At 36.2% G+C, this 27,512-nt stretch overlaps 1 protein-coding gene across 2 annotated transcripts in view; it reads right to left on the bottom strand.

Annotated features, from left to right (window-relative positions):
• Mtpalpha (monolysocardiolipin acyltransferase Mtpalpha) overlaps nt 1-27,512 on the bottom strand; it is a 370,336-nt gene that overhangs the window by 266,750 nt on the left and 76,074 nt on the right. The window contains exons 3-4 of one of the 2 annotated variants that reach the window (XM_090373365.1): nt 25,704-25,774; nt 10,781-10,914 (exon numbers count right to left, since the gene is read on the bottom strand). In XM_090373365.1, coding sequence (XP_090229491.1) covers nt 10,781-10,914; nt 25,704-25,774 — 205 coding nt within the window. Of the gene's footprint in view, nt 1-10,780; nt 10,915-13,765; nt 13,849-25,703; nt 25,775-27,512 lie in introns of those variants that run through there. The other variant, XM_090373366.1, reaches the window with a different exon arrangement.

Genomic DNA, 27,512 nt, shown 5'->3' with positions numbered 1-27,512 from the left:
CATATAGTCTTCTAGAGAACAAGCATTCCGGTACTACTTTTTTTAGCAATACACCTCTGCTTGTATCTTTAAGCAATACATCTCTGCTTGTAGATACATTTGTACAAGCAGAGGTGTATTGCTAAAAGTAACAATGCGGAGTGTAGAGATATCAGGGACATGTGACACCATGTCCCTGATATCTCTACAATATTCACTTTCGATGTCTTTGCCAGCACTTCAAATTCAGCACCTCTGTAGCCAGGTGGGAAGGAGCAGCAGTGCGTAGCACACGCTTCTTGATTAGACCGGGGTTCAAGCCTGTCACCACCAAATACTGAGGATGCGGAAACGTCAGGGAATGACCACCACATATCCCGAAGCAATATGGCCTTAGTTGCTAATGCTCCTAAAAACCAAATAACTAACTAACTTCAAATTCATCAAATTTATTTACTATACTTCTAGGATTGGCATACATGCAAGTATACATGCACCTGTTCTTACTCTTAGTTACCTGAACCCAGCCCATGTATTTACTTCCCTGATGACTCCCAGCAGTTCTAGAAATCCCTAGCACCTTTGCTTTTCAGGCTGCTGCTCATCCCAATAGAAGCAGTGCAAGAATCGCTTTCACGTCTGCCTGCGGCCATTGGTAATCTGCTAGTCTGTGTTTAACCCCCCCCCCCAAACTAGCAATTTTCCAAACCACCTAACACTGCCTTGATAGCATCAGCGAATATTCTTGCACCCTTTCTATTTAAGGGTATGCCATCTCTGAAGAAGTCTCTCCCATTAACAAGTTAATATGTTGGTTCCTAGTCAATATTTAAGTTAGTTTGCAGTAGCCACTTTAGGTAAAAAGTTCGTGTGTGTTAAAAGAGACATTGAAATTTATAATACAATGGAATTTTGAAATTTGCTGAATGTAATCATATGTTTTTTACAGACGATCTTGAGTGTTTATATTATAAGCCTGTGAGGGCCAACTTTAATTTACTGAGGGCAAAGATGTAATAATAAAATTATCATAGGACCACAATGATTACATAACATTTTTTCTATCCTAACTAATTATCTTAGAAGTGTGAGTAATAAAGACTGAAATTTTTTTTAATAATTTAATATTTATTGCAACAAACCTAAGATTAAATATATTAAAAAGGTTATACATTTATTTTTAATGAGAACATTGTGGTTTCTGAAAACTAGTTACAAGAGATTTGAAGTCTACTTCCATTTTGGATGTTGCAATTTGGAGGATGTGCAACAATGCGGAGTCAGTAGGTTGGTTTCCTGTCTTGGACGTCACATACTTCATGGCAGAAAATGTAGCCCTACAGATGTAGGTACTTCCAGAAATACAGCACAGTTTCAGGGCCCAGTTTCTCAGAAGCAGGTAATGTTTCCGAGAACTCAGGGCCACTTTATCACTTAGTTGTTGAGAGATTGGTCCGACAACTCTAATTCTAGTTCTGTTGGCTGATGTTCCACTATGCACTTCAAAAGGTTATTGAAAAGTTCTATTTCTGGATGAAAGGTTTCAAAACCTTGAAACCTTTCATCCAGAAAATGGTCAAATTTCTGAAATCAATTGCTCAATATGTTCTGTGTACTTCATAAAGTGAATGCCCTCTTCCTCAGCTAGATTTTTACAACTTGGAAAATGGAACATGTCATTCTTTTCCAATGCAGATTTAAATACATTGGATTTTCTCTTGAAGCCAGCAACATATCTCATCATTTGGTAAACTGTCTTGCTTCCCCCCCCCCTCAACCTGTAAATTTGTGACATTTAAATGTTGTGTAATATATGTGAGAAATGCTAAGTCCAGTAGGAAGTCAGCATCTTGGAGCTTATGTTGGAGATCAAATGAGTGTGAAACACGGTCTCTTAGAAAGGCAGTTAGTTACTTTGTGTCTAAGTTTGTAAAATCTCACTAAACGTTCTTCTAAACTAAGCCATCTAACTTCTGCATGCATGCAACAGCAGTCCTCCATAAGCAGAATCCAGTTGTTTTAAATAAGTAAGGAACTTCCTGTGAGTAAGGGAGCTATTTCCTACTCTAATTAATTTGCAATTTTTGTCACAGTAGCCATGCATCACATAGTCTGGTATATTTTGCTCACAGGGCCGCATGATGAATAATAAAATTTAAGGTGAGCATGTTAACTCTGTTGTGCATTAAAAGTACAGTAAAACCAGTATCAGTCCAAACTGTGACTTTAGCACAATCAGTAATTACAGAAGTCAACTTTTCAAATCCACCACACTCCTCTACTACACTCTGAACTGCAGAAAATATGTCCTCCTCTTTAACTGAGCCATGCAAAGAACAAACTTTTAATAATTCTTCTAAAACAGAAAAGTCTTCACAATTTGTTTTGATGAAAACTAACAGCTGCCTTGTGTCCGTTATGTCTGTAAGTTCATCAATAGCTAGTGAAAAATATGGACAGCCTCCAATAACAGCTTTCCAATTGTTAAACAAATGTATACTGATATCTTCAGTTTGTTTCGAAAGAGTTACAGTCTCAAATTTTCTGGCTGCCTTTTCTTCACCAAACTCTGCCATTTTAACAGCACACTGACAAATTCACCATCTCTGAATGGTTTCTTGACCTTAGCAAGCTCATAACTAACAATATAGTAAGATAAAACTGATGATGCTTATACTTTTGTTACATTGCTGAATGTACTTTTTTTTTTGTTTTTTTTGTTGTGTAAGCTTTTTTTTAGCTGTTAACCATGATTTTCTGTGACTCAGGAATCTTTCCTTATAATTTTGGTAGTGATTTGTTGTATAATGTCTTTTAAGGTTAATATTCTTTCAAAGTGACTAACACTTGGAAACAAACAGTTGAACTCCCATTCTATTTGAACATGTAGTGTTGATTGTACACTTTTATAAACTTCAAAAACATATTAGTAAACTTAATCAACACAAACTTGTAAATCATGTTCTTCATCTAGGTTTATAGAAAAATATACAAATTTTAGCAATGATTTTATCTCTGTTTTTGGGAACATCTTTTGTGTTGTTGTTCTTATTCTTCTTATCACTTTGGATCCTCGAAGCCTATTTTTTATATGATAATAAACTCAAATTTATGTTATTTCTTTAAATATAATTAATAAAAAAACCTCAAAATTTGATTTCTCTTGAACCGGTCAAATTTCACTTGTGTAATAAGCTTGGAAAATTTCTCTTATATACTGGAAACTTCTTTTGTGATTGGTTAAAAATGACATTGCATTTAAAAAACAGGAACAGCAAAAAAAACAAAAAAAAAAAAAAAATTTTTTTTTCGTGTTAAATGTAAACATTTTACATTTACATTTTACAAGCTGCATGAGCAAACCACTAAATATAAGATAAAAACACTACTCACACATAACCTAAAACCAATAGCATGCACAATTACATCATGGAAACTATCATGATGCCACCTTCTGCTGAACAAAAGCCAAACTACGATTACTGATTGGATGCTGTCTTGATTTAGTGGTAACTACAGGCTTAGAGGGGAACAGGCATTCTGTGTGTTATCCAATATCTTTCTATTTTAGAAGATTTAAGACATGTCCGGTTGGCCTGTCCCCCCAAAAATACACTCATGCACACCTTCTCGATGGTAAGCCCTGTTACGTCACTTAGGTGGCAATGAAGAAGTAGAATGGTTCTCTTCGAGACGCCTGGTCAGTGTGAAGAGGAAAAGACCAAATCCTCCAGCACATGACAGCAAGACGAAACAAATGGTCCCAGCAGCTTTCACTCCCACCTCTTACGGCAGCAAGAGGATCAGAGTGGAAGCAGAGGGTGCTAAGAATCTCTGAGTACGACCAGGCTGCCATGCACGGAAACTGAACTTGGCCTGTTACAACGTAAGATCGCTCATCGGCGAAGGCAGGATATTAGAGCTGGAAAAGGAATTAGAATTGCAATATCATCGGTTTGGCTGAAACAAGAAGAAACGACTCACAAGTTTATCAAGTGGAAATCTGCTATACCAATGAAAACAGTGAAAGGAGCAAAGGGGGACGTGGCTTTCTGGTCCATAAAGATATAAAAAAACGACATTTTGTAATTCAAAAGTACATCATCAAGGGTGTCAAGACTATTCAGGATTTCTAAGCGGTAAAAGCTAAAGGTTATAATGATTTATGCACCAACATTGAGCCATGATGATGAACAGATGAGCAGAAAACCAGTGGGTTTTCTGCTAGATGAGCAGAAAACCCACTGGTTTTCTGCTCATCTAGCAGACTTAATTTCAGTGTACATTTTGGGATACCTCAATGTATCATTATGGGATACCTCAATGCTAAGGTTGAAAAGAGACAAAACAGTGCAGAAAGGGAAACTATAGGATATTTTGGAATTGGTGAAAGAAATGAAAGACTTGTGGAATTTGCAGAATCTCAAGGAATGTCAGTAATGAACACTTTTTTTCAAGAAGAGAGTGCACAGAAAGTGGACATGGAAGAGCCCAAATGAATTAACGACTAATGAAATCGACTTTATCCTCACTAACAGAAGATATATTGTGAATGATGCTACCGTCCTGAATAAGGTAAATGTTGGAAGTGATCACAGAATGGTAAGATGCACACTTGATATAGATGTAAGAAAAGAAAGGAAAAAATTGACTCGAGTAAATAATATGAAGGTCTCTGAGATAACAGAAGAGGAGAAAAAGCAGTATGTACTGGAAATTAAGAACAAGTTTGAGCTTCTGCAGACTGCTTAGGACCAAGATATTGAAGAGGAATATTACAACCTTCTAAAAGTAATAAAGTCCAAGAAAGCTATAGGTAAAAAGAAATCCAAAGAAGAAAAAATTAGTCAAGAAACACTTGTCATGATAAACCAAAGATGACAAATGAAGAGCAAGATAAACACTGACAAGAAGAAAATTGAGTGTACTGAGTTATGAAAAGCCATTAGAAAGAGACTCAGAGAGGATATAAGAAAATTTAACACAAGAAAAGTAGAACAAGCATTAAGGGAAAATAAAAGATTTAAATCAGCAGCCATGAGCAGTAATATAGAAAGACAAATGACACTGAAATTGAAGAATAGCGATGGTGTACTTAAAAATAGCAGAGAAGGCTATTTAAATAAATAGCCTTCTCTGCTATTTTTCATAATTCAAATTTGCATAATTTGAATTTTTCAAATTATGCAAATTTGAATATAATTTTTCATAATTCAAATTTGCATAATTCAAATAGCAGAAGACTACTATAGAGAATTATACAAGGAGCGAGGGAATTATGCCAGCAGTGAAGAAGATGGATCGCAAATTAGTAACACATAAGACATACCCGATATCTTTCCGAATGAGGTAGAACATGTGTTGAAAAAAATGAAGAATCAGAAAGCCCTGGGGGAAGATGAAGTTACTGTAGAGTTGTAAAATTGAGAGGAAGGGACATGACACAAAAACTGGCAAGACTCTTCACAAAATGCATTAGAAAAGGTGTGATGCATAAGGAGTGGAATAATGCAATCGTAGTTTTGCTACATAAGAAAGGAGATAAATCAAAAATTGGAAATTATAGTCAATTAGCTTTTTATCCCACATCTACAAGTTGTTAACAAGGGTCATTACCAACAGATTAGAAAGAATACTTGATAAGAATCAACTGAAAGAGCAAGATGGCTTCAGGACAGGATTCTCAACTATGGATCACCTTCACATAATATCACAGCTAATGGAAAAAGCAAATGAATAAAAAACTTCATTATGCCTGGCATTTGTGGATTATGAAAAGGCATCCGACTCCATACACATAAGGCAATGTTTCGGGCACTGGTAAGACAAGGCATAGATACCCCATATATTATGATTTTGAAGAAAATATATTAGCATTAGCAGAGGCATTTGATGCAAGAAAGCAAGCTTATGCAGCATCAGCCAAAAAAAAAAAAAAAAAAAACCCACTTCCACTTCACCCCTCTGTTCGTTCAAAATACCTGTCCAGCTGAGCCTTAAACTTATTTAGGCTATCAACCTCCACCACAAGGGATGGAAGTCTGTTCCACCAACCAACCACCCGCTGGCTAAAGGCAAATTTCTGCACGTCTATCCTACATCTGTCTTTCCTCAATTTGAATTTATGCCCTCTCAGGTGATTTTTCTGAGCTAGAGGAAGAATCCCATCAGCATTGAGCATGTTTAAACCATTCAAGGCTTTATACACCTCTATCAGATCACCTCGCTGGTGCCTAGTCTCCAGACACTGTAATTTGCAAAACTTAAGCCTTTCTTCGTAAGAGCACCCCTTTGTTCCATTCACTAATCTTGTTGCCCTTCTCTGTACTCGTTCCAGCAGCTCTACATCCTTCTTGAAATGAGGCCTCCAGACCTGTATACAGTACTCTAGGTGTGGCCTGACCATTGCCTTATACAATGGAATAATCACCTCCTTATCCCTGCTGGAAAAATTCCTGTATATCACTGACAATACTCCATTAGCTACTCTTGCAGCCGTCTGCACTGCTCAGAGAACTTCATATCTGCCTGCACAACCACCCCCAAGTCCCTTTCATTCTCTACCACTGTCAGTGTAGTACCACAGAGTTGATACGTTGCTCTGGGGTTGCTGTTTCCCATGTGTAGTACTTTACATTTGTCAATGTTAAACTTCATTTGCCACCTCTCAGCCCATCTGCTCAACCTTTCCAGATCCTGTTGCAGCAGCATAGTGTCAGTAGTGTCCTTGACAACCCTGCCAACCTTTGTATCGTCTGCAAACTTGGACATTAAGCTTGATATACCATCATCAATATCATTTATAAATACAGAAAACAATAATGGACCCAACACTGAGCCCTGAGGGACTCCACTAATAACATTAGTCCATGATGAGCAGTGTCCATTGATTACCACTCTCTGTCTTCTCCCCCTCAACCACCCCTTTATCCATAGCAGCAATTTGCCTCCAATGTCACACTGCTCCAATTTGTGTAGCAGTCTTCCATGTGCAACAGTATCAAAAGCCTTTCTAAGATCCAAGTATATAATATCAAAGTTATTCCCTGCATCCAGTTCTTTTGTGACTGCATCATAGTATCCAATCAAGTTGGTCAGGCAAGACTTCCCCTTAACAAAACCATGCTGTGTCTGAGCTATAACTGAAGTCTTGTCTAAATGATCCTGCAGTGCTTCTTTAACCAGTGCCTCCATTAATTTTCCTGGAACAGAAGTTAAGCTCACAGGTCTATAATTACTTTGTGTCAGCCTTTGATCCTCCTTTGTGAATTGGGGTCACATTTGCACATTTCCAGTCTATGGGTACCTCCCCTGAGTCCAAGGAAGCTCTCATAAGTATGGTTAGGGTTTGCTTACTTCCTTTACTGCCTCCTTTAATATAACTGGATAGATCCCATCCAACCCCGGGTGCCTTTCTTGTGTTTATCTTCAACAGTTTCTCCTCCACTTTACTCCCAGTTATTTCAAGATTCTGTAGCTTACTGCTAGAGTTGAATACACCTCTGGCATTCCCCTTGCTGAATAACTCCTCATGTGTGAATATCGATGCAAAATATTCATTTAGTTTGTTAGCTACCTGAGCAGGATCATCAACAGTTGACCCATCAATATCAAGTGGACCAATCTGATTCATCCCCTTCCTTCTAGAGTTTACATAAGTAAAGAACTCTTTGCTGTTTTTCTTTGCATCCCTTGCCAAGGATTTCTCGTAATCTGCCTTCGCCTGCCTAACCTCCTTTGTAACTTGGTTGTATATCAACTTGTATCTATCATAGGCTTCTGTGTCATGTGTTAATTTGTAAGTATCCCATGCATTTTTCTTCTCTGCCATATGCCTCATTAGTTCATCTGACATCCATTTTGGCCTAAACCTTGAACAATATTTCTTAGTTGGTATGTAAAGCCTAGTAGCTTCCAAGATAAGTTCTTTGAATGCTTCCCATTTTGAATTTGCTGTTGGTAACATCATCAGTTGGTCCCACTGTATAGAATTTAAATACTGTCTCAGTCCATCGTAGTCGCTAACACAACCCATGTGTTTACTTGTACCGCAATGGCTCCCAGCAGTCTCTGAAATACCATGCATCTTGTTTTTCAGGCTTCTGCTCATTCTAATGAGAATGCTACCTCCATCATTAGACTATACAAAGACAGTAGCAAATATAAAATTGAGAAAGGAGTTCGACAAGGAGACAATATCTCCGAAGTTGTTTACTGCTGTTTTGAGGAAGTTTTCAGAAGATTAGACTGGTCACAGAAAGGAGTCAATGTGAATGGAGAGTACCTAAACCATTTACGATTTGAAGATGACATTGTGGTCATAAGCCACGATCCCAAAGAATTAGTGGAAAATCTTAATCAGTTATGCAGAGTTAGTAAGGATTTTGGACTAAAGACGAATATGGTTAAAACAAAAGTAATGATGAAGAAGTATGCCACAGAAAGGGATATAATGATTGAAGGAGCAGAAATTGAAAAGGTTGAGTCATATACTTATCTGGGACAAGTCATTTGCTGTAATAACGATATATTGCTGGAAGTCAAGAGAAGAATAAATTTTGGATGGATAGCATTCAGGAAACATAGTCACATACTGAGGAGCAATATCCCAATTTGTCTGAAACGTACAATAATGAACCAATGTATACTCCCCACCATGACTTATGGAAGTGAAACTTGAGCACTCACCAAAAGAATGGAAGAGAAGCTGAGAACGACACAGCGAAGAATGGAACAAGTTATATTGGGAATCACACTGTTAGATAAGAAGAGAAATATGTGTATTAGGCAGCAAACTGAAGTAAAGGACATGTTTGTCAAAACTAAAGAACTAAAATTGTCTTGGGCAGGACACATAGCTCAAAGACATGATGACAGAAGGACTAAGAAAATAACAGAATGGTACCCAAGAGGAACTAGAAGAAAACCTGGAAGACAATGACGGAGATGGACAGATAAAATTCATAGTTTGTGTAGTAAATGGATGACCATTGCGCAAACAGAAGGAACTGGAAAGTTGCTGGAGAGGCCTTCATCCTGTAGTGGATTGAAAATGGCTGATGACGATGACGAGAGAATATTTTGCAGACCATTTAAAACAACATGGTGGGCCGGTTTTGGCCTGTGGGACCAAAGTTACCCATCACTGTTATAAGCCATACAATCAACATACAATAATCAACAAAATTTTCGGGACTATTCACACTTGGGAAACTCACACTAAGAAAGAATTTCTGAAAGCAAATAATTTTCAGCTTTATAGTTTCTGCTAAGAACATCAGCAGAGTCTGTTTGTTAGTCTCACATTTTTGGTGCTGGGCCCATTGTTGTTTTCTGCATTTATCAGTGATATCAAAGAAGGTATATCAGGCTTAATGTCCAAGTTTGCAGATGATGCAAAGGTTGGCAGGGTTGTTAATGACACTAAAGACAGTATGCTATTGCAACAGGATCTGAAAAAGTTAGGTAGATGGGCTGAGAAGTGGCAACCGAATCTTAACATTGACAAATGCAAAGTACTGCATATGGGTAGCAGTAACTCAAGAGAAACATACCAACTGCCTGTGGTATTACACTCAGGAAGGTGGAGAATGAAGAAGACTTGGGTTGTGTGGTCAGATATGAAGTTCTCTGAGCAGTGCAAACGGGTCATGGAGTTTTGTCAATGATATATAGGAATTTTGCTGGCAGAGACAAGAAGGTGATGTTGTTAGTTGGTTTTTAGGAGCATTAGCAACTAAGGCCATATTGCTCCGGGAATATGCGGTGGTCATTCCCTTGACCTTTCCTCATCCTCTTTTGGTGGTGATGGGCTCGAACCCCGGTTTAATCAAGAAGCGTGTGCTACGCACTGCTGCTCCTTCCCACCTGGCTACGGAGGCGCCGCTAGCAGAGACAAGGAGGTGATAATCCCTTTGTATAACAATGGTCAAGGCACACCTTGAGTACTGCATACAGGTCTGGAGGCCTCATTTTAGAAAGGATGTAGAGTTGCTAGAACGAGTACAGAGAAAGGCAGCAAGACTGGTAAGAGGAACAAAGGGGTCATTACAAAGAAAGGTTTAAGTTCTGCAAGTTGCAGCATCTGGAGACTAGGCACCTGTGAGGTGATCTGATGGAGGTGTATAAGGCCTTGAATGGTTTGAGCAGGCTCAATGATGACGATACTTCCGCTTGCTCAAATTAAGAACCTGAGGGGGGGGGGCAGAGATTCAAATTGAGGAAAGACAGTTGTAGAATAGATGTGCGGATGTTTGCCTTTAGTCAGCGGGTAGTTCATTACTGGAATGAACTTCCATCTGTTGTGGAAGTTGACAGCTTAAATGAATTTAAGGCTGAACTAGAATAATATTTGGAGTGACCGGATGGGTGAAATGGGAAGTTTTTTTTTTTTTTTTTTTTGGCTGATGCTGTAAAAGCTTGCTTTCTCGCATAATATGCCTCAACTAATGCTAATTGTTAAAACAGTTTCTACGTTGAATGTTTATGTTATTTTGAGAAAAGTGTTGTAACAAAAAAAAGTGTTCAAATCAAAGATCTTACTGTTTTTAAAATATACTGTGAGTCAGTTACAGCTGGGTGGCCAACACGGTTGGAAAAACAGAAACACCTTGTTATCGAGATATACCAGACTCTGCGTGCATACCTACAGGTTGATAACGAATGAAAAATCACTGCTGACAAGATAAGCATTTTATAACAGTAATCTTCATAAATTAAAATACTGGCATTATTTCAAACAACAAATGCCCATTAAAAGTATTAAGATAGAAATTCAGGTTTGTAAATGACATTTTCATACCCTATATCTGCACCAGCAATAAAGCATCCTGGTTTTCCTGATATAAGAACAACACTATTCACTTTGGAATTGGAAAAAACTTCCCCAATTATTTGTTCCACTTCTTTCGTTACCTCTCTTGAGAGCGCATTCACCTTAAGAAAAATATAAGGATCAATTAGAATCTTATTTTATCAAAATAACTTATACTTTGTCCTTGTTAATTAGAAATTGTTACTTTTTCTAATCAAATGGTATCAAATATTCAAAGCACTGAATAGTGGAAAGAACATACTCTTTCACAGGACAATCTATTTATTCCACAATTAAGCCACACAAACAACCATGTTCCCTATTCTATTATACAAGTAAAAAAAAAAAAGTGCATAATAATGCCAGTCCCCACACCTTTGCTTTGATAAGAAATGGCATTTAAAGTTTTGCCTATGGTGATTAAGTTAAAATAAACTTATGGATTAAGGGAAAAGAATATTAATAATTACCAAAGAATGACATGATTCTTATGGTTCTTATTTATTTAACTTCTAAATTAGTGTTCAAAATACTCTTACCCCATTAACCTGAACACTTGATTGCTATACCGTGCCAAACTATTTTGGCATGGTATAACAATCAAGTGTTCAGGTGTTCAAGTTTCCTTGACAGTAAAATGTCAATGAAAAGAAACAGCACTACAATGGGCAGAAAACCAAGAAGAAGATATAATGCAATTGATATTATTAAAGAATTTGAGAGATTTCGCAGCAAAAAAAAAAAAAAAAAGTTCAAAACAAACGAAACAAAAAACGATCGAATGTTATTTTAAAAAATTTACTTTAAATCTTTTACACTTAAATTTGCAGTAAAATACCTATCCGAATATACATTCGCACAATTACATATGTAATTGTGCAAATCTTTATGTATAACTTATTATTATTTTTGATTAAATAAATTCATTTTTTCCCATGCTATTTAAAGTCTCTTTCTTTTACGTTACGTTCGATTATCTGGAAGAGGTTTGACATTAATTATTTCCGGATAACTGATGCTGTACTCTAGAGGTCCTATAAATCACATGGAGATTATGTGCTGTTGGTATATCTATCACAGTAACAAAAAAGGATAAAGACCCAATTTAATACAAACCATCTGCTCAATATTTTAATACAACCACCCACCCACTTAATCATCCCTTTATCCAGATTAGTAACTTGTGCTTAATACCAACACTGCTCCAATATGTACAGCAGTCTTTTATGTGAAACAGAATCAAATTTTGGATGTGAAAACATCTATGGTGGCACTAGAGTAAAATTAATTGGTAATGAAATTTTCTTGTAATGGAAATGATGCAACTGATTGGTAACGAAGAAAGCTGACTATTTAGATTTTAAATGATGCAAATGACATCACTTCCAAAAATGGCACCAACAATGCTAACTCAGTCACTAATGTTGATTCGGTAGGGTATGTAGTTAATTCAGTAGAGTAAACTCATACTAAGATACAGAAATGACGTTTTAAGTTCATACTAAGATATAGAAATGACATCGTAAGTTCATACTAAGATATGGAAATGCCACTTCCTAAAGGCCACTAACTCAGTCACTAATGTTGATTTGCAGTGGGTAGTTATATTATGCAAGAATAAAAGCTTCGAAGCTACCGAAGAAGCCCGTTGTGTCGAAAAGGAACGAATTCAAAAACATGGAGAACAAAAAATGCAGATTTTATTAAAGAATATTCTTCCACACAAGACCATTTCATTGCTTAAAATTTAAACGGCTTTGAGTCAAGAACGCACAATAAAACAAACACTTCGACAAACAATAACTTCTTGCAGTAGTTTTTGGTTATGACACGTCATACTAGTCTACAAATGGATTTCGCTAACTACTGAATTGTAAAAATTCAATACCTATTTATCAACAGATTAAGCAATGCATCACAGGTCCCAATCTTTGGCATGGTTTACAATATTACAAACTCAATGAAGTGATGAGACAGTCGAATTCCGAATCCTCGAGAGTGTTGACTAAAATCATAAACGGTGTTCAGTTAACTGACGATGAATAGGAACTTATTGAGTCAAGGTTTGTGAGCAAAGAACAAGTGGACAATATGTGTTTGTTTATATTCGAAAAATAAATCTGTGAACAATGCTGTGTTAAATTCGTCTTCAGGTATCGTTATGTCAATTGCTCAAGACATATTTGTCAGATGCAGAGATGCAGAACGTGAGGCTTGTGTGCAACAAAACTTAATAAAATGACAGTATTAGACAACAGTGGATTGCTGTATGAACTTCCTCTACTTATTGGCAAACCATACTTGATAACCACTAATATCGACATATCAGATGGTCTGGCTAACGAAGCTTTAGGAAAATTGGCATGTATTGAATATGACGAAGAGACTAACTGTATTAAACACCTTTGGTTGAAATTTCCAGGATCATCTGCTGTGGGTCAACTTGTCAGAAAAAAGGCGCGTCGGTCTGCTATGGCTAGAGAAATTAATTTAGAAGCCGTACCAATCGCAAGAAGAAGAAGTACGAGTGTTTTGTTGAACAACAGAATGATCACGGCTAAATGAAATCATTTTCCACTAATACCGGCTTGTGCTATTACCATTCATAAATCTCTTTCAATTCCATAGTTTATGAATATGAGAAATGTCACAAACAAAAACTAGTTTATGTTGCATTATCTCGAGTTACTGATATCAATAATCTTTACATTATTGCTGCAAATGGAGAAAAGAAATTTTATCATAGACTGAGAAATGCTACATCCACTCTTGCACTTCAAGCTGAAATGACCAGGTTGTTGAGTAATCCTCTATTTACCATGCAAGATACTTTATACAAGTTGATCGACGACATTTTTCCATTCTAATGTTAAATTGCCAAAGTTTCCATGCTCACAGTGGCAATCTCACTGATGCAGTTACACAACAATCTAATTTACTTCTACTTTCTGAAACATGGCAAAGTAAGCATACCTAACTTCGATTGTGTCGTTCAATTCAAACAAGAAGATCAACAAGCTGGTGGTGTAGCAGTTTATTATAAGAGAGAAAATCGAACTCATGTTGTTACTTCTCATATGGAAATGATTTATTGACAAACTGTTGGCAAATCCGTAAGTGTTAGACCTGTTGGAGACATTTGTGCAGCTGAATGCCTTCTTCCTGATGGTCAAACAATATTCTTGGTAGTCATTAACATTTCACCTAACCAAAAGATAGAACACATCATTGAATTCATTTTACTTCCTTACATGATAGAAGGAGCTGCACTGCTACAATAATTTTTTCACAAGAAATGCAACCGAATACCAATGATACTTAGTGGAGATTTCAATTCATTAATTTTACAGATACTCAATCCTAACCCTTGACTGATTTCTTAGAAAATAAATCTGGACTAATGTTAAGTACTTCTAGATCTGTATTGACTACTAATCATGGAGCTATAATTTATGCTGTGTTTTAAAGACATCTACACTCTTTACAATCTCAAGTGTATGTATCATATTTTAGCTATCACAAACCCATTGTAAGTAAATTACCTATTGAATATGTATTGTAACTTCAAATTTACGAAACTGTTGAAAAAAACATATGCTTTAAAACGTTAAATGTGTTCGGTTTCTTTTCATACTAAACCCCTTTAACCTCGTCAAAGCCAAGGATTTTTCACATAAAATAAAACATCTTTCAGGCGTACAGGGTATAGATGATGTTTTTTAATGTACAGAGAGATTAAATGGAAAAAGAATCCCTCAGCTCCTGTAAAATTCTGATAATTTTACGCAGTCAGGTAGCTTGCGGGACTTAGTGCTTGAGGGGGGGGAGCTGTTGCATACAAATAATTGCCATTGACGGCAATGCTAAGGTACACAGGTAAAATAAATATAAATTCAAATAGAAATACAGTGGGACCCCATTATATTTCTATTTGTTCCACAAAACCCATTGAAATGTATGTTGAAAATATAAGTTGGAACCAATAATACATATAAACTCTTGCAGGCCACCCCAATAACACATAAAATAGGTATTTCTTACATGTTATACTTGATTTTTACATTCAAAATGAGTGTTTTATAAAGACTATTTAATAAATAGCAATAAAACATCTTAAAATAATAATAATAAAAAAAACAATAAATTAGCATAAAAAAGCAGTGTATAAGTTTTACATATTTTATACCACACTGCATTAAAATCAGAAAGATTTATTAGTAAGAAACTTTCAAAACTACACACAAAGCACACCAAGGCATTCTTTTCTTTTGCATTGGAAGTTCAAATGTTTATAGCATTCGATATGACTGCTAAATATGGAATAAAAATGAACTTCTTAATGGTATAAAACTTTTGAAAGGCACAGCAGAAAAAACACATATATATAAGAGTTTGGATAATTTTAAGCTGAAGGGGCACCAAAATTATTTTTAGTTATCCAAACTTTGAATTGACCCCCCCCCCGACCCCCCAATTTTTTTTTCTAAAAAAATGTGGTATGCATATGGTTTTTAACTGAGGCCGAATTTTCTGAATGTGATGTCTATTGGAAATATATTGGCAAAGCAATACTTGTATTTTGCAGTTATCTGTTGTTTGTTTTAATATAAATAACCCCATTTTTTGTGCACCATGATTATATATAAACTTTTGGAGATCTTAAGGTTAATTATTAGTGACCAAGCTATATATGAGATAGGCAAAGAAAGATGCTGTATGTTTGCTCATATAATCATACATTAAGATAATTGTTTAGTTTAAGTATTGTAAAATAAATAATTCCACTCTAGTGTTGGTAATGACAAGAGATCAGCAGTTGGTTGTTCATGAGTTCGTTGAAGTGTTAGACAAAGTGCAAATATTGAACAGAGTTGAATAAATAAATAAACTTCAGACGTTTGTTTCACTTTATGGTGGGAATATAAGTCCAATTACACGCAGGCTAATGCTTTAACTCTTTTCTTTGAGAGAAATTTAAGAACTATTCTTTCATAGAGTCAACAAATTTCTACTTTAACAGCCTGGCTGACATATTTTGAATTGAGAAATTTAAATTATCAAAGCTCCACTCCACTGTAAATATAAAATACAAAGAATCCATCTGCTGGGGCATAATCTCATCAGGAACCACAAGACATCAGTGAATGGAAAAACCCATAGGACATAAAATTTCAATAATACTTACACCCAGACCAAACACTTGGCTGAATGATCAATATGGAATGTTACAACAACCTTGGTTGTAAATGACTTAAGTCAAGAATTGAGAACTAAAGGAAGAACTAAAAGACCCCTTTAAAATAAGCCTCCTGAATGGAAACAGGATAATGGAACAAGTTCAACAGAAACAAACATGTGAAAAAAGAAAAAAATATAAATAAAGAAAAATGAAAAAATTAACATAAAGGATAGAAATAAAATTGAAAAAACCTCTATTAAGAATGAACAGAATCTGAAAGTGCTTTGAAAACACAGATATTTCAGTGTAACTGCAGTTGGGAAGTGAGAAAAAAAAAAAAAAATAAATAAATAAAAAATACTGAAGAATTAACTAACCTAAAAATAAATAAATCTATAATAAAAATGAACTTTCTGGAGTTATTTTGGAACCAGCTGGAGCAATGCTTTCCAAAATTCTGATGAAGGCCTACTATCAAAGAATTTAGTAATTATCAGACGTCTATGTACTAAAGATGAATGGAAAATGCAATGGTGTACACGACTTATGCAAACAAGATCAAGAAAAAGGGAAGATGAGGGTACTAAACATAGATGAAGAATAGGGTACTAATAAAAACAAATTTAACCAAGTCCATCTGAAAGACAGAAAGAAAATGTGCAGAGAAATTGTTAAAGCAAAATATAAAAAAGGCACATGGAATGGATTGAATCTATCTTAAAACAGGGAATTGAGCATTTAATAATAGACTTCCTTGCTTCTGTTTAATGCTGAAAAGGGAGTGGACTTCTTGTGAAAGCGAATGAATATTTCGTTGGAGATTTCCTAAAATGAAAGACCGAAACAAGAGAAACACACATGCCACTAAAGTAAGGGATTCTAAAGCACGTGTACACACACACATGCTTTAAAATATTACACATACATATAGATTGGCTGCTTTTAGATAAATGTTTAACTAGATTGGTAGAACAGTGATGACCCCTGGTAAGTGTATTTAAAGAAGAGCTTAGTGGTGGTTAGAAAAGCTCTATGATTGCTTTTTCAAAGTTACCGAAATAAAGATTTCGGTTTGCCTCACGAACATGCTGATGTAGAAAACAATCATCCAATAAATCCACAAAAGCCTTGCTAGTGTGCGAGTGACCAACCCACAAATTCCAGTTAATATCTGGGAAATTAAAATCCCCCATTATAAGACACTCTGATTTACTGGCCCACTCTATTTCCCTGTACAATATCTTATTATACTCATCAGAGTCATTAGGCCTATAGCACACTCCTACTCTCAATTTTGATTTCCCTATGCTTATGTCACACCAAACTGACTCGACACTGCCCTGTCCATCGATGTCGACTGGCTTCACTTCCTTGGACTTTGTGTTTCTTAATTAATAGCATAACCCCTCCTGTCCTGTCTATCCTTTCTATACACATTGTATTCCCCAAATTCCAGTTCCGCATTACTTATATCTGTGTCACACCACGTCTCTGATATCCCAACAATATCTGCCTTTGATGTTTTGAGCAATACCTCAAATTCATCAAATTTATTTACCAAACTCCTAGCATTGGTGTACACGCAGGTATACATGCACCTGTTTCTATTCTTAGCTACCCTAACACAACCCATGTGTTTACTTGTACCGCAATGACTCCCAGCAGTCTCTGAAATATCCTGCATCTTGTTTTTCAGGCTTTTGCTCATTTCAATAGAAGCAGTGCAAGAATCACTTCCACCTCTGCCAGTGGCTACTGTTAATCTATTAGTCCTTGTATCCCCCCCCAACTAGCAGTTTTCCGACCCACCTAACACTGCCTCGACAGCATCAGCAAAAATTCTTGCACCCTTTCTATTTAAGTGTATCCCATCCCTGTAGAAGCAATCTCTCCTGTTAACAAGTACAGTCCAGGCTGAAAAAAATTCTACCCCTTGAGCCTTGCACAATCCCTCCAGGGCCGAATTGATCGACAAGGCTCTCATCATATACTCCCTCCTATCGTGTCTGGGCAGAATTGCAGACACTTTCAAATTCAACCCTAATTCACGGCTTTTTTTCAACAGTGACCTGTACTTGCTAAGTAATTCCGCCGGTCTCCTACTCTTAATATCATTAATGCCAACGTGTACAACTATATCACCTTTTGTGCCCTTAAAAGATGATATCGGCTCTACAACGTCATCAACCTTTGCCCCTGGCAGACATACCCTGGTCCTATTCCACCTATCCTTTTTACAAAGCATGTTCCCCGTTTCCCTGACAATAGAGTCACCAACAACTACTAGTTCCTGTGGGACCAGCACATTCTGCCTAGGGGGCTGCCTCTGTGTTGCCTGATGACCAAGTGCAAGCTCTGGCGTTGACGTGGGCAGCTGAGAGCTTGATGGGCCCCTCAATTTATTTCCTTCGAGGGCATCCACCCTGTCCTTCAAGCTCTCATAAAGGCCCATAACAACGCTGAGTTGTCGCCTGATTTCCTTGCACTCCTTACATCGTGCACACACAAAGACATCCCCCTTGGCAGTATCATGTCCCGTACCCGACTGCTCCGCAAACATCAAGCAAACAGTGCATTTTAAAAGACTGTGATTCAGAGGGCAACTGCCCCCCTCAGTTCTCCCCTGAACCACAGAACTCCCATTAGCTTGAGCCTTTTGCTTTGCTGCTCTGGTCAGAGTCATGATTCCGATTTAATTCAATAAAATTTCAAAACAAAAATTAAATCCTTAAGTTATATCCCAAAACAGTTATGTTATATTTTTTTTTTTTTTTTTTGGTATCTAGTGTTTTCTACGAGTTCCCTTTATACAACTTCCGTATCACGTGTACCACTATAGTTATGTATTAATTATTTGTTACGATTAAGTCGTTATATATATATAGAGTTAAAAATACAATTTAATTGACAATAAAGTTTATCAAGATTAATAGATTTACTGATTAATTGACAATATTATATTATGCACTATACTACACTAAGCTTATGCTATCGTGTAAAAATGGCGGGAATTCTCGAACGGTACTTCTACGGACTTGTAAGTATTGATTAGCTTCCAAATCTCGCTATCTCAATTTAGAATAAACTAAGGATCCTGACTAGGTCTATAATCTACTTATAGAAGATAATTTGATATAACAATTGGTTAATAAATCGACTAAATTTCGTTAAAAAAAAAGACCTCTCGTTCAATTTGTAACACATGGATTTGATACCGTTACCGATACTAAGTAATACCTACAAAATCTCTGTCTAAGTTAAACTTTAAACTAAGTATCGTAACTAGGAATATAAAGCTACTCTAGAAAAGTTAATATGACAATTTAAGCTAATAAATCAGAAAATAAATCAAAAACTTCTGTTTCAAGAGCTTCAAGGAGCTTCAACCGCACAGGCTAACCTCGCACCCAGACATTAAAAACAGTAGAGGTCTCAATATTGACCCTGGCAAACCTGACTTGTTAGCGCTAAACCAATCTGAAGGGTAACCAGTAATCTCAACTCTCTGGTTTCTACCTTGCAGCCACCCTGCATTCTATCTAAGGATTTTCTCTGTGAAGTCAGTATGTTCCAGCTTATACAGTAACTTCTCATGCAAGAGTAAGTCAAATGCTTTGCTGAAATCCAAGGAAACGATGTCAAAATTATTTCCTACATCAAATTCATGAGTAATTGTGTCAATAGTTAACCAGGTTGGTTAAACATGATTTTCCCTTTGCAAAACCATAGTTTCTTTCAGAATTCCAATTCTATTTAAATAATCCTGTACTGCACTCTTAATCATTGATTCCAAGAACATGACAGGTTAGGAACAACTCTTATTCAAATCCACTTCATGATCCAAAAGAAGTTTTTAGAAAGAAAGAAAGGAGACTAATGAGCTCGTCCAAGAAAGGAACTTGGCATTTTAATTCCTCATAGAAATGCCCAGTGTGAGAAAAAATAAATAAAATAAACATAAAATAACAACTTCATAACTTTACTTTTTGGCAAAGCCGTGGAAATGCTCTTGACAGCTAAGTCTAAAACAGCAGGGTCATTTTTATAAACAAAACTTTGAAGGAATACACGCCTGCTGATTTTGCCTACTCCAGGAATGTTGCTTCAAAGTTTTGTTTGTAAAAATGGTCCTGCTGTTTTAGACTTAGCTGTCAAGAGCATTTCCACGGCTTTGCCAAAAAGAAAAGATATGAAGTTATTTGACGTTTATTTTATTTATTTATTTTTTTCTCACACTGGGCATTTCTATGACGAATTAAAATGCCAAGTTCTTTTCCTGGAGGAGTTCATTAGTCTCCTTTTTTTTCTTTCTTTCTAAAAACTTCTTTTGTATCATGAAGTGGATTTGAATAAGAGTTGTTTCTACTATCATGGAATCAATGATTCCATGTGCAGTACAGAATATAAAATGTATATGTAATCAGCAAAATTTAATTTAAAGTCTGGATTTTAAAATATTTTGTGCATTCCTTCTGTTCTACAGTAAGCAAAATATTCTGTAATCAAATTACACAGAGGAAAAGAACTTGGCATTTTAATTCCAATTAGAAATGCCCAGTGTGAGTAGATATTCAACAAGGTGAGAAAAATAAATAAATAAATAAATAAAAAAAAAACATAATGAATATCCTACATAATGAAAACATTTATTACTTTCAGTTTGTAGATTTTTTACTAGTTATTAAAAATGAATTTAATTTCTTAAAAAAATGTAATATTAAGGTTTCAGCTGGGCCCCTTGAAGACTCTAATTCCCCCTGCTACACCACCAGGTCCAGGTAGATTTCTGGTGTTTCCTATTTCTGAAAATTTCAAGTGCAAATGTGGATGCAGATTATTTATTCAGTTTGTCAACAGCCTGCATAAGACTGTAAGTAGAAATTCCATTCATATCAAGCGATCTAATATAGTTTATCCCTTTTCATCTAGCATTAACATAAGCAAAGAATTCTTTGCTCTTAACATTGTACTCTTAGCCAAAGACTTCTCACGATCTACCATAGCATTCCTAATGTAAAATATATATATATATATATATATATATATATATATAGGCTAAAAAAAAAAAAAAAGAAAATAAACAATGAATTATCTTTTCAAGGATATTCACTGTTTATTTTTTTAGCATTTTTTTTGCATTAGGAATGCTAAGGCAGATCATGAGATCACAAGAAGTCTTTAGCTACGAGTGCAATGTTAAAAGAGTAAAGAATTCTTTGCTTATGTTAATACCAGATGAAAAGGGATAAACCATATTAAATCACTTGACACAAATGGCATTTCTACTGACAATCCTGTGCAGGCTGCTGCAAACTGAATAAATAATCTACATCCATGTTTGCACTTCAAATTTTCAGAAATAGGGGACACCAAAAATTTAGCTGGATCTGATGGGGCGGTGGGTGGGGGAAGGATTAGATGCCTACAGCATTCAGGCCTGAAATTCTTCAACGGGCCCAGCTGAAACCTTAATATTACATTTTTTAAGAAAAGAAATTCATTTTTAATAACTGGTAAAAAATCTATAAACTTAAAATAAGTGTTTTTTTTATAATTTTTTATCGTATTGATCCATTATATGTTAAAATTGACAGTTCAGATGTTCAGGATTGCTACTTTCTGGAGTTCTTTGTAGGTGTTTGCTAGGAGAACTATTGCTGCTAAGCTGTTATGTAGGGCCTTTGGCACCATATCTGTGGTTTACACGATGATTGGGATGGTCGTTACTCGTTGCATATGCCACATCTCTTTGATCTCCTGTCTTAGGTTCGCGTACTTCCTGATTTTTTCCTCCTGGGTTTTCTGCAGGTGGCCAGTGCTGGATACCGCTATGTCAATCAGACAGGTAGTCTTTTCCTTCTTGTCCACAAGGGTTATGTCCAGTCTGTTGTGTGGGATTGTCCTATCCGTTATTATGGCACGGTCCCAGTACAGCTTGTGGATTGGGGTCTCTAGTAGTGGGGTTCGTACTTGTAGTATGGTATACTTTCTTTGACCAACCGTTATTTCCTTGATAGCTTCTGATGCATTATCCTGGCTACCTGGTCGTGTCTATGAATGTACTCAGTCTGGTGATCAGCTTGCACCCTGTGGCGTTGCATTGGATCATTTCTGAGACCAGATGGCATCATTGACATGTGTCATCGGACACTCCGGGCTCTTTGGCTATTAGGGCTCAAAATACCAGTCAAAATCTTAATACTGGTATTTTGGTATTTTTAATTTACGAAACCAGGATACCGGTATTCCAAAAAAAAAAAAAAAAATTTCCACAATGAATTTTGATGACAATTAGGGGCAATAAAGGAAAAAACAAGTAATTACTTGAATTCACGTTTTAAACCAAACTTTTTTAACAATAATAAATATTATGATTAAAGAGGCCTGTGCGCTCTGGATTCATTATTAATATGGAATTTCGCTCTGTGGACACAAGAGCGAAATGGAGACAGAATAAATTACGACAAGTTTAATAATAGGAAAAATTCTGTCTCCGTTTCACTCTGTTTCCACAGTAATTCAATATTAATAATAATAAATATTGTAGCAAAAATAATTAAACATATAGTTATTATAAAAAAAAAATAAGCATCCACACTACCTGTCCGAATAAAGTGAGCTCTTAAGGAACTTAATAGTGTTATCGTTTAAACTGGATCTAATTTTGGTGCATATTTAATTAGCAGCAGAAAATGTCCTTTTGGATTCTGTGCTGGTTGGTGCTTTGTACTGAGATAGTCATAGACAAGTTACAGTTTAACCCCCCCCCCTTATTCCCTCATCTTCAAAAAATCTTATTTCCTTTTTATCAAAAATAAAAAATATTTCCTTTGACTTTTTATGGTACAATATCCATATTAACGAAATAGAGGGATTGACATTTAAGCTTGGTGTGGAAACCAAATCTAAGTTGTTGGGGGGTTATTTATTTATTAATTTTTATTTCCATGTATCTTAGTATCACGGTCAGTGGCCACTGTTATGATTTTCGTACAGCAGCTCCCCTCAAGCTACCTGACTGCATTAAAAAATGAGAATTTCCAGGAGCTCAGGGATATCCCCCCCCCACGAGTATAGATATTATATGTGAGCTGTCAGTTTCTCAAGAGCAATGACACAAATATAAAACAAAAGTCATTTTTCATACAAATCTACTTAAAATACATAACTGGTGTTCATTTACATCTAATCTATTCATTTTTCTCATTTAATCTGTGAATACATGCTATCATTTCCATAAAAGTTTTCTCAATTAACAACTCTTTTATAGCTACAAACACTAAACTAATTCAATCTTAATCACTTCTTCATATTTCTCTTAATCAGCAATATCAATTCTCTTCACAACAGCAATCCATAAGTTGCTAATTTAATTCTTTAAACGTGTTATTCTTTAAACTCACTCTTCTTCCTTTGGTGAGAAAAACAGAATATTTTTCCCACACAACGAAACGCTTTAATCTTTTACCTCAAGATCACCTGTTCACAATACCTTCAAACTGCTCCATACTGACACCCTTTCCCAAAATGTACTAAGTGTTGCATCTTCAAGTAGTGGTGTAATAGAGGGAATAAAGATTGCTCAGAAGCTTTTAATTTTAACCTTTCTGCACCTGTCATACCACTGTTCACCATTTTCCTTAATTGCACTACCAGGTCTACTGCCACTAATGGAAATATTTCCGTAATGATGTTTTCTTTATTCCTTAAGTGCTTTCTTCCACACACACACACTATACTTACTAAGAGAAATATATTTGTAAGATTTTATGTCTTACAGTTTCATGACGTTTTCAGGTTTCCGTTGCAAATGAGGGATTGTGTATAACAATTCCTCATTTGCAAATTCAGCAGTATTAATGATTTACTGTTGTCTATTTTATAACATTAAAATAGACAACAATAACTAATTTAAAAAATAATCATGGATAATTATTTTTTAAATTAGTACCGAAAAACCGGTATTTTTGGATCAATACCGGGATCTGAATACCGGAAAAAAAATGACTGGAATCTCGGTACTGTAAGCCCTATTGGCGATGTAATTTGTATTGCTTCTGATGTTGATTACCTGGTCTTGGATGGCGAGCACGAATCCTTCAGTCTTGTTATTGTTATTTGGATTTTAGGAGCATTAGCAACTAAGGCCATATTGCTCTAGGATATGCGGTGGTCATTCCCTGACCTGTCCGCATTCTCCGTATTTGGTGGTGACGGGCTCGAACCCCGGTCTAATCAAGAAGCGTGTGCTCCCACTGCTGCTCCTTCCCACCTGGCTACGGAGGCGCCCCCTTCAGTCTTGGGGAAGAGCATCCCGCTAGTGAGCCATGCTATTGGCTCGTGAGCCGATAGCAGGCCTGAAATAATAATTCAAGCCATGAATAATAATAATAATAATAAGCATTATTTATTATTATTATTAGCCATATGGTTAAGGAAGCCTGAGGCTTAAGCTGCACCAGCCAAAAAAAAAAATTTTCCCGAGTTACCCTGAGAGAGAGAGAGAGAAAGAGTCAGAAGTAGAAAGGAATCACCAAGAAAGAGAAGAATAATGATATCCAGCTCAGGACCCTGGGTTTGCCAAGTCCATACTCACCAGATATGAGCCCCTGGGGTTAGATTATAGTGGAGTTCCCCAGGGTTCGGTGCTGGGCCCATTGTTGTTTCCAATATTTATCAATGATATTGATGCTTAATTTTTAAGTTTGCAGATGATACAGAGGTTGGCAGGTTGGTTAACGACAGTCATCAGAATGAGCTATTGCAAAAGATCTAGGAAAATTGGGCTGATGGGCTGAAAAATGGCAGTTGAATTTAACATTCACAAATACAAGGTACTGCATATGGTAGCAGCAACTCCAGGGTAACTTATGCACTCTGTGGTACTACACCCAGGGTGGAGGAGAATGAAAAAAACCTGAAGGTAACTGTGCAGTCAGACATGAAATTTTCTGAACAGGGCACACATGCAGCAGGACAGCTCATAGGGTTTTGTCAATGATATATATTGCTAGCAGGGATAAGGAGGCAATTATTTCATTATATAATGCCATGGTTAGACTGTATACGGATCTGGAGACCTCACTTTAGGAAGTGATGTAGATCTGCTGGAATGAGTGCAAAGAAGGGCAACCAGACAAAAGGGGGGAACAAAAGGGTACGCTTACCTAGAAAGGCTTCAGTTCTGCAAATTGCAGTGTCTCGGGACTAGGCATGTGCAAGGTGATCTAATTGAGTAAGCTAAATGTTAATGGCATTCTTCCACTTGCTGAGACTACACACAAGAGAGGGCATAAATTCAATACGAGGAAGGATGGTTGCAAGATAGATGTGCAGAAATTTGCTTTCAGCCAGCGGGTGGTTGATCATTGGAACAGGTTTCCATCTGTTATTGTGAAAGTTGATGGGGTGAATAAATTCAAGGACAAAAGAGACAGATTCTTTGAGATTATGGTTGGGTGAACTGTGTTTTTTTTTTTTTTTTTTTTTTTTGGCTGATGCTATATAAGTTTGCTTTCTTGCATTTGCCATTACTACTATTACTACAGTTAAGGTAGTACTTCACAGTAACTAATAAGATTATATCCCACTAATCTGAGGCTGATATTTGATAACTTAAAATCCCCTGAAATGTATCACAATATTTACAGTGCCTAAGTTGTGTGAGTTTCTGTGGATACTGCAGCAACATAAGCAAAACCTTAAAGTAGGGTTCTGATAATAGACACTTACCTTGGAATTAGGAGTATTAAAGCGCACCACAGCAACATCATCTTTAACAGTATAATTGACATGTGTCCTTGCTATATAAAAAAAAAAAAAAAAAAACTTTAAGGCACACATACATATGCCCAATGGAATGGAGATAAATTGTATGAGGCAATACTAATCAAAGATCAGATTATTCACTATTTGAGAAGTACTGAAAACAGCTTCCTTCATGAAAAGCTGAAAAAAATATTCATTAAAATTACACCCACAGTGTGAAAATGAATAAAAATTAAGGATTATTATAAGAAGTCTCTAGCTAAGAGTGTAAAGAACAGCAGCAAGGAATTCTTTGCATGTATTAATATAACAGACTTTCAGAATAACGGCACCTTCGGGATTCAAGGTGCAGTTAATTGATTTTTCCATTATGTAGAAAGCTTTATTTTTAACACATTTAATGCAGAAATAATGAGGCTAAATAAGAAATAGAGAGATTAAGAATGCAATTTTATTAACTGCACATAAAAAATATAAACATGTTGATAATCCAATGTCACATTCTGCCATTAATTACTCCACCTGGCAGTGTTAAGGAAAGGGAAGCATCCGATCTGGGGTTTTAAATTAGCTATATGTACATATATAGGAGGGGTGATCAATTCATTTGCAAACTGCGGTAAAATTTTATGTTTACTGCATGAACTTTCCATAACTGCCCCTAGAGGTGCTCTCCCCGAGTGCTACTGAGCAGACTGTGCATGCATGCCAGTACTTGTCGAACTAATGTTGTGTGAGGAGAATTTTTTAAGCCATGTGTCACTGATAATTGTTTTGAAGCAAGTATCATGTCGAACATAGAGACTGAACAGAAATATGTGATTCATTATTGTGTCAGACAGAGCTTTGACACAATAATGAATCACAGAGCTTAAATGCATTGGAAGCAGTTAAAGAGCTGAATAAAGCATATGGTAATGAGTGTCTTGATAGGAAGGCCATATTTAAATGGCACAAGCAATTCAGTGAAGGCTGTGAGTCTGTTGCTCCTCAACAACTCGTGAGCAAATTGCAAACGTTCGGGAAATCTTGGACGAAGACAGGCGAATTACACTTCGGGAATTAGCTGTTAAAATGTCCATTTCATATGGTAATGCTCACAATATTGTGAAAGATGACGTGAAAATGTTGCAAATATGTGCCTGCTGGATTCCACACAATTTCACTCCAGAACAAAAACAGAAAAGAGTAGATGTGCAAAGAAATGATTGATCATTTTGAAACACAGTCAAAACTCCTTAAACGGAACAATAGCAATAGTAAAGGTATGTGATGCAAGAAAGCAAGTGAGAGTTTATGTAGCATCAGTCAAAAAAAAAACCACACATCCATTTCCTCTAAGGACTGTAGGAGACAAGTGCTTGAAGTGAGAGTATCATCTGGCATGTTGAATGCCTCCAAAACAGTAAACTACACATAGCACTTCTAACATCAGATTGTTTCAAACTAGATGGGGTGCTTCTAACATTTCACGGGATATCACCAGCAACTCAATTTGTCTATTCCCAGTTTCAAGATGGATTTTGTTCAAGTTGGATATATTGCCCATTTATTAGTAAAAACTATCATACTATCTATTTGCCCATTTATCTACACAGTTGATTATGACTAAAAAGAGAAAACGACGATGGCTTCATCCAGAAAATTCAAATAAGTTAAAAACAGGAAAGTTTTATGTTTGAAACACACAGGAAGTCTCCTGATTAGAACTTCTAATCAACACCGATGGTTACATCTATGCTTTACGTGCTGTACCGACAGACCAACTCCCAC

The sequence above is a fragment of the Mastigoproctus giganteus genome, chromosome 5 (genome assembly GCF_048544385.1).
Source record: "Mastigoproctus giganteus isolate SK-2022 chromosome 5, ASM4854438v1, whole genome shotgun sequence".
In the NCBI taxonomy this organism is placed as follows: Eukaryota; Metazoa; Arthropoda; class Arachnida; order Uropygi; family Thelyphonidae; genus Mastigoproctus; species Mastigoproctus giganteus.
The sequence above is the reverse complement of the archived record's forward strand: the minus strand, read 5'-3'. Positions and strand labels throughout refer to the sequence as shown.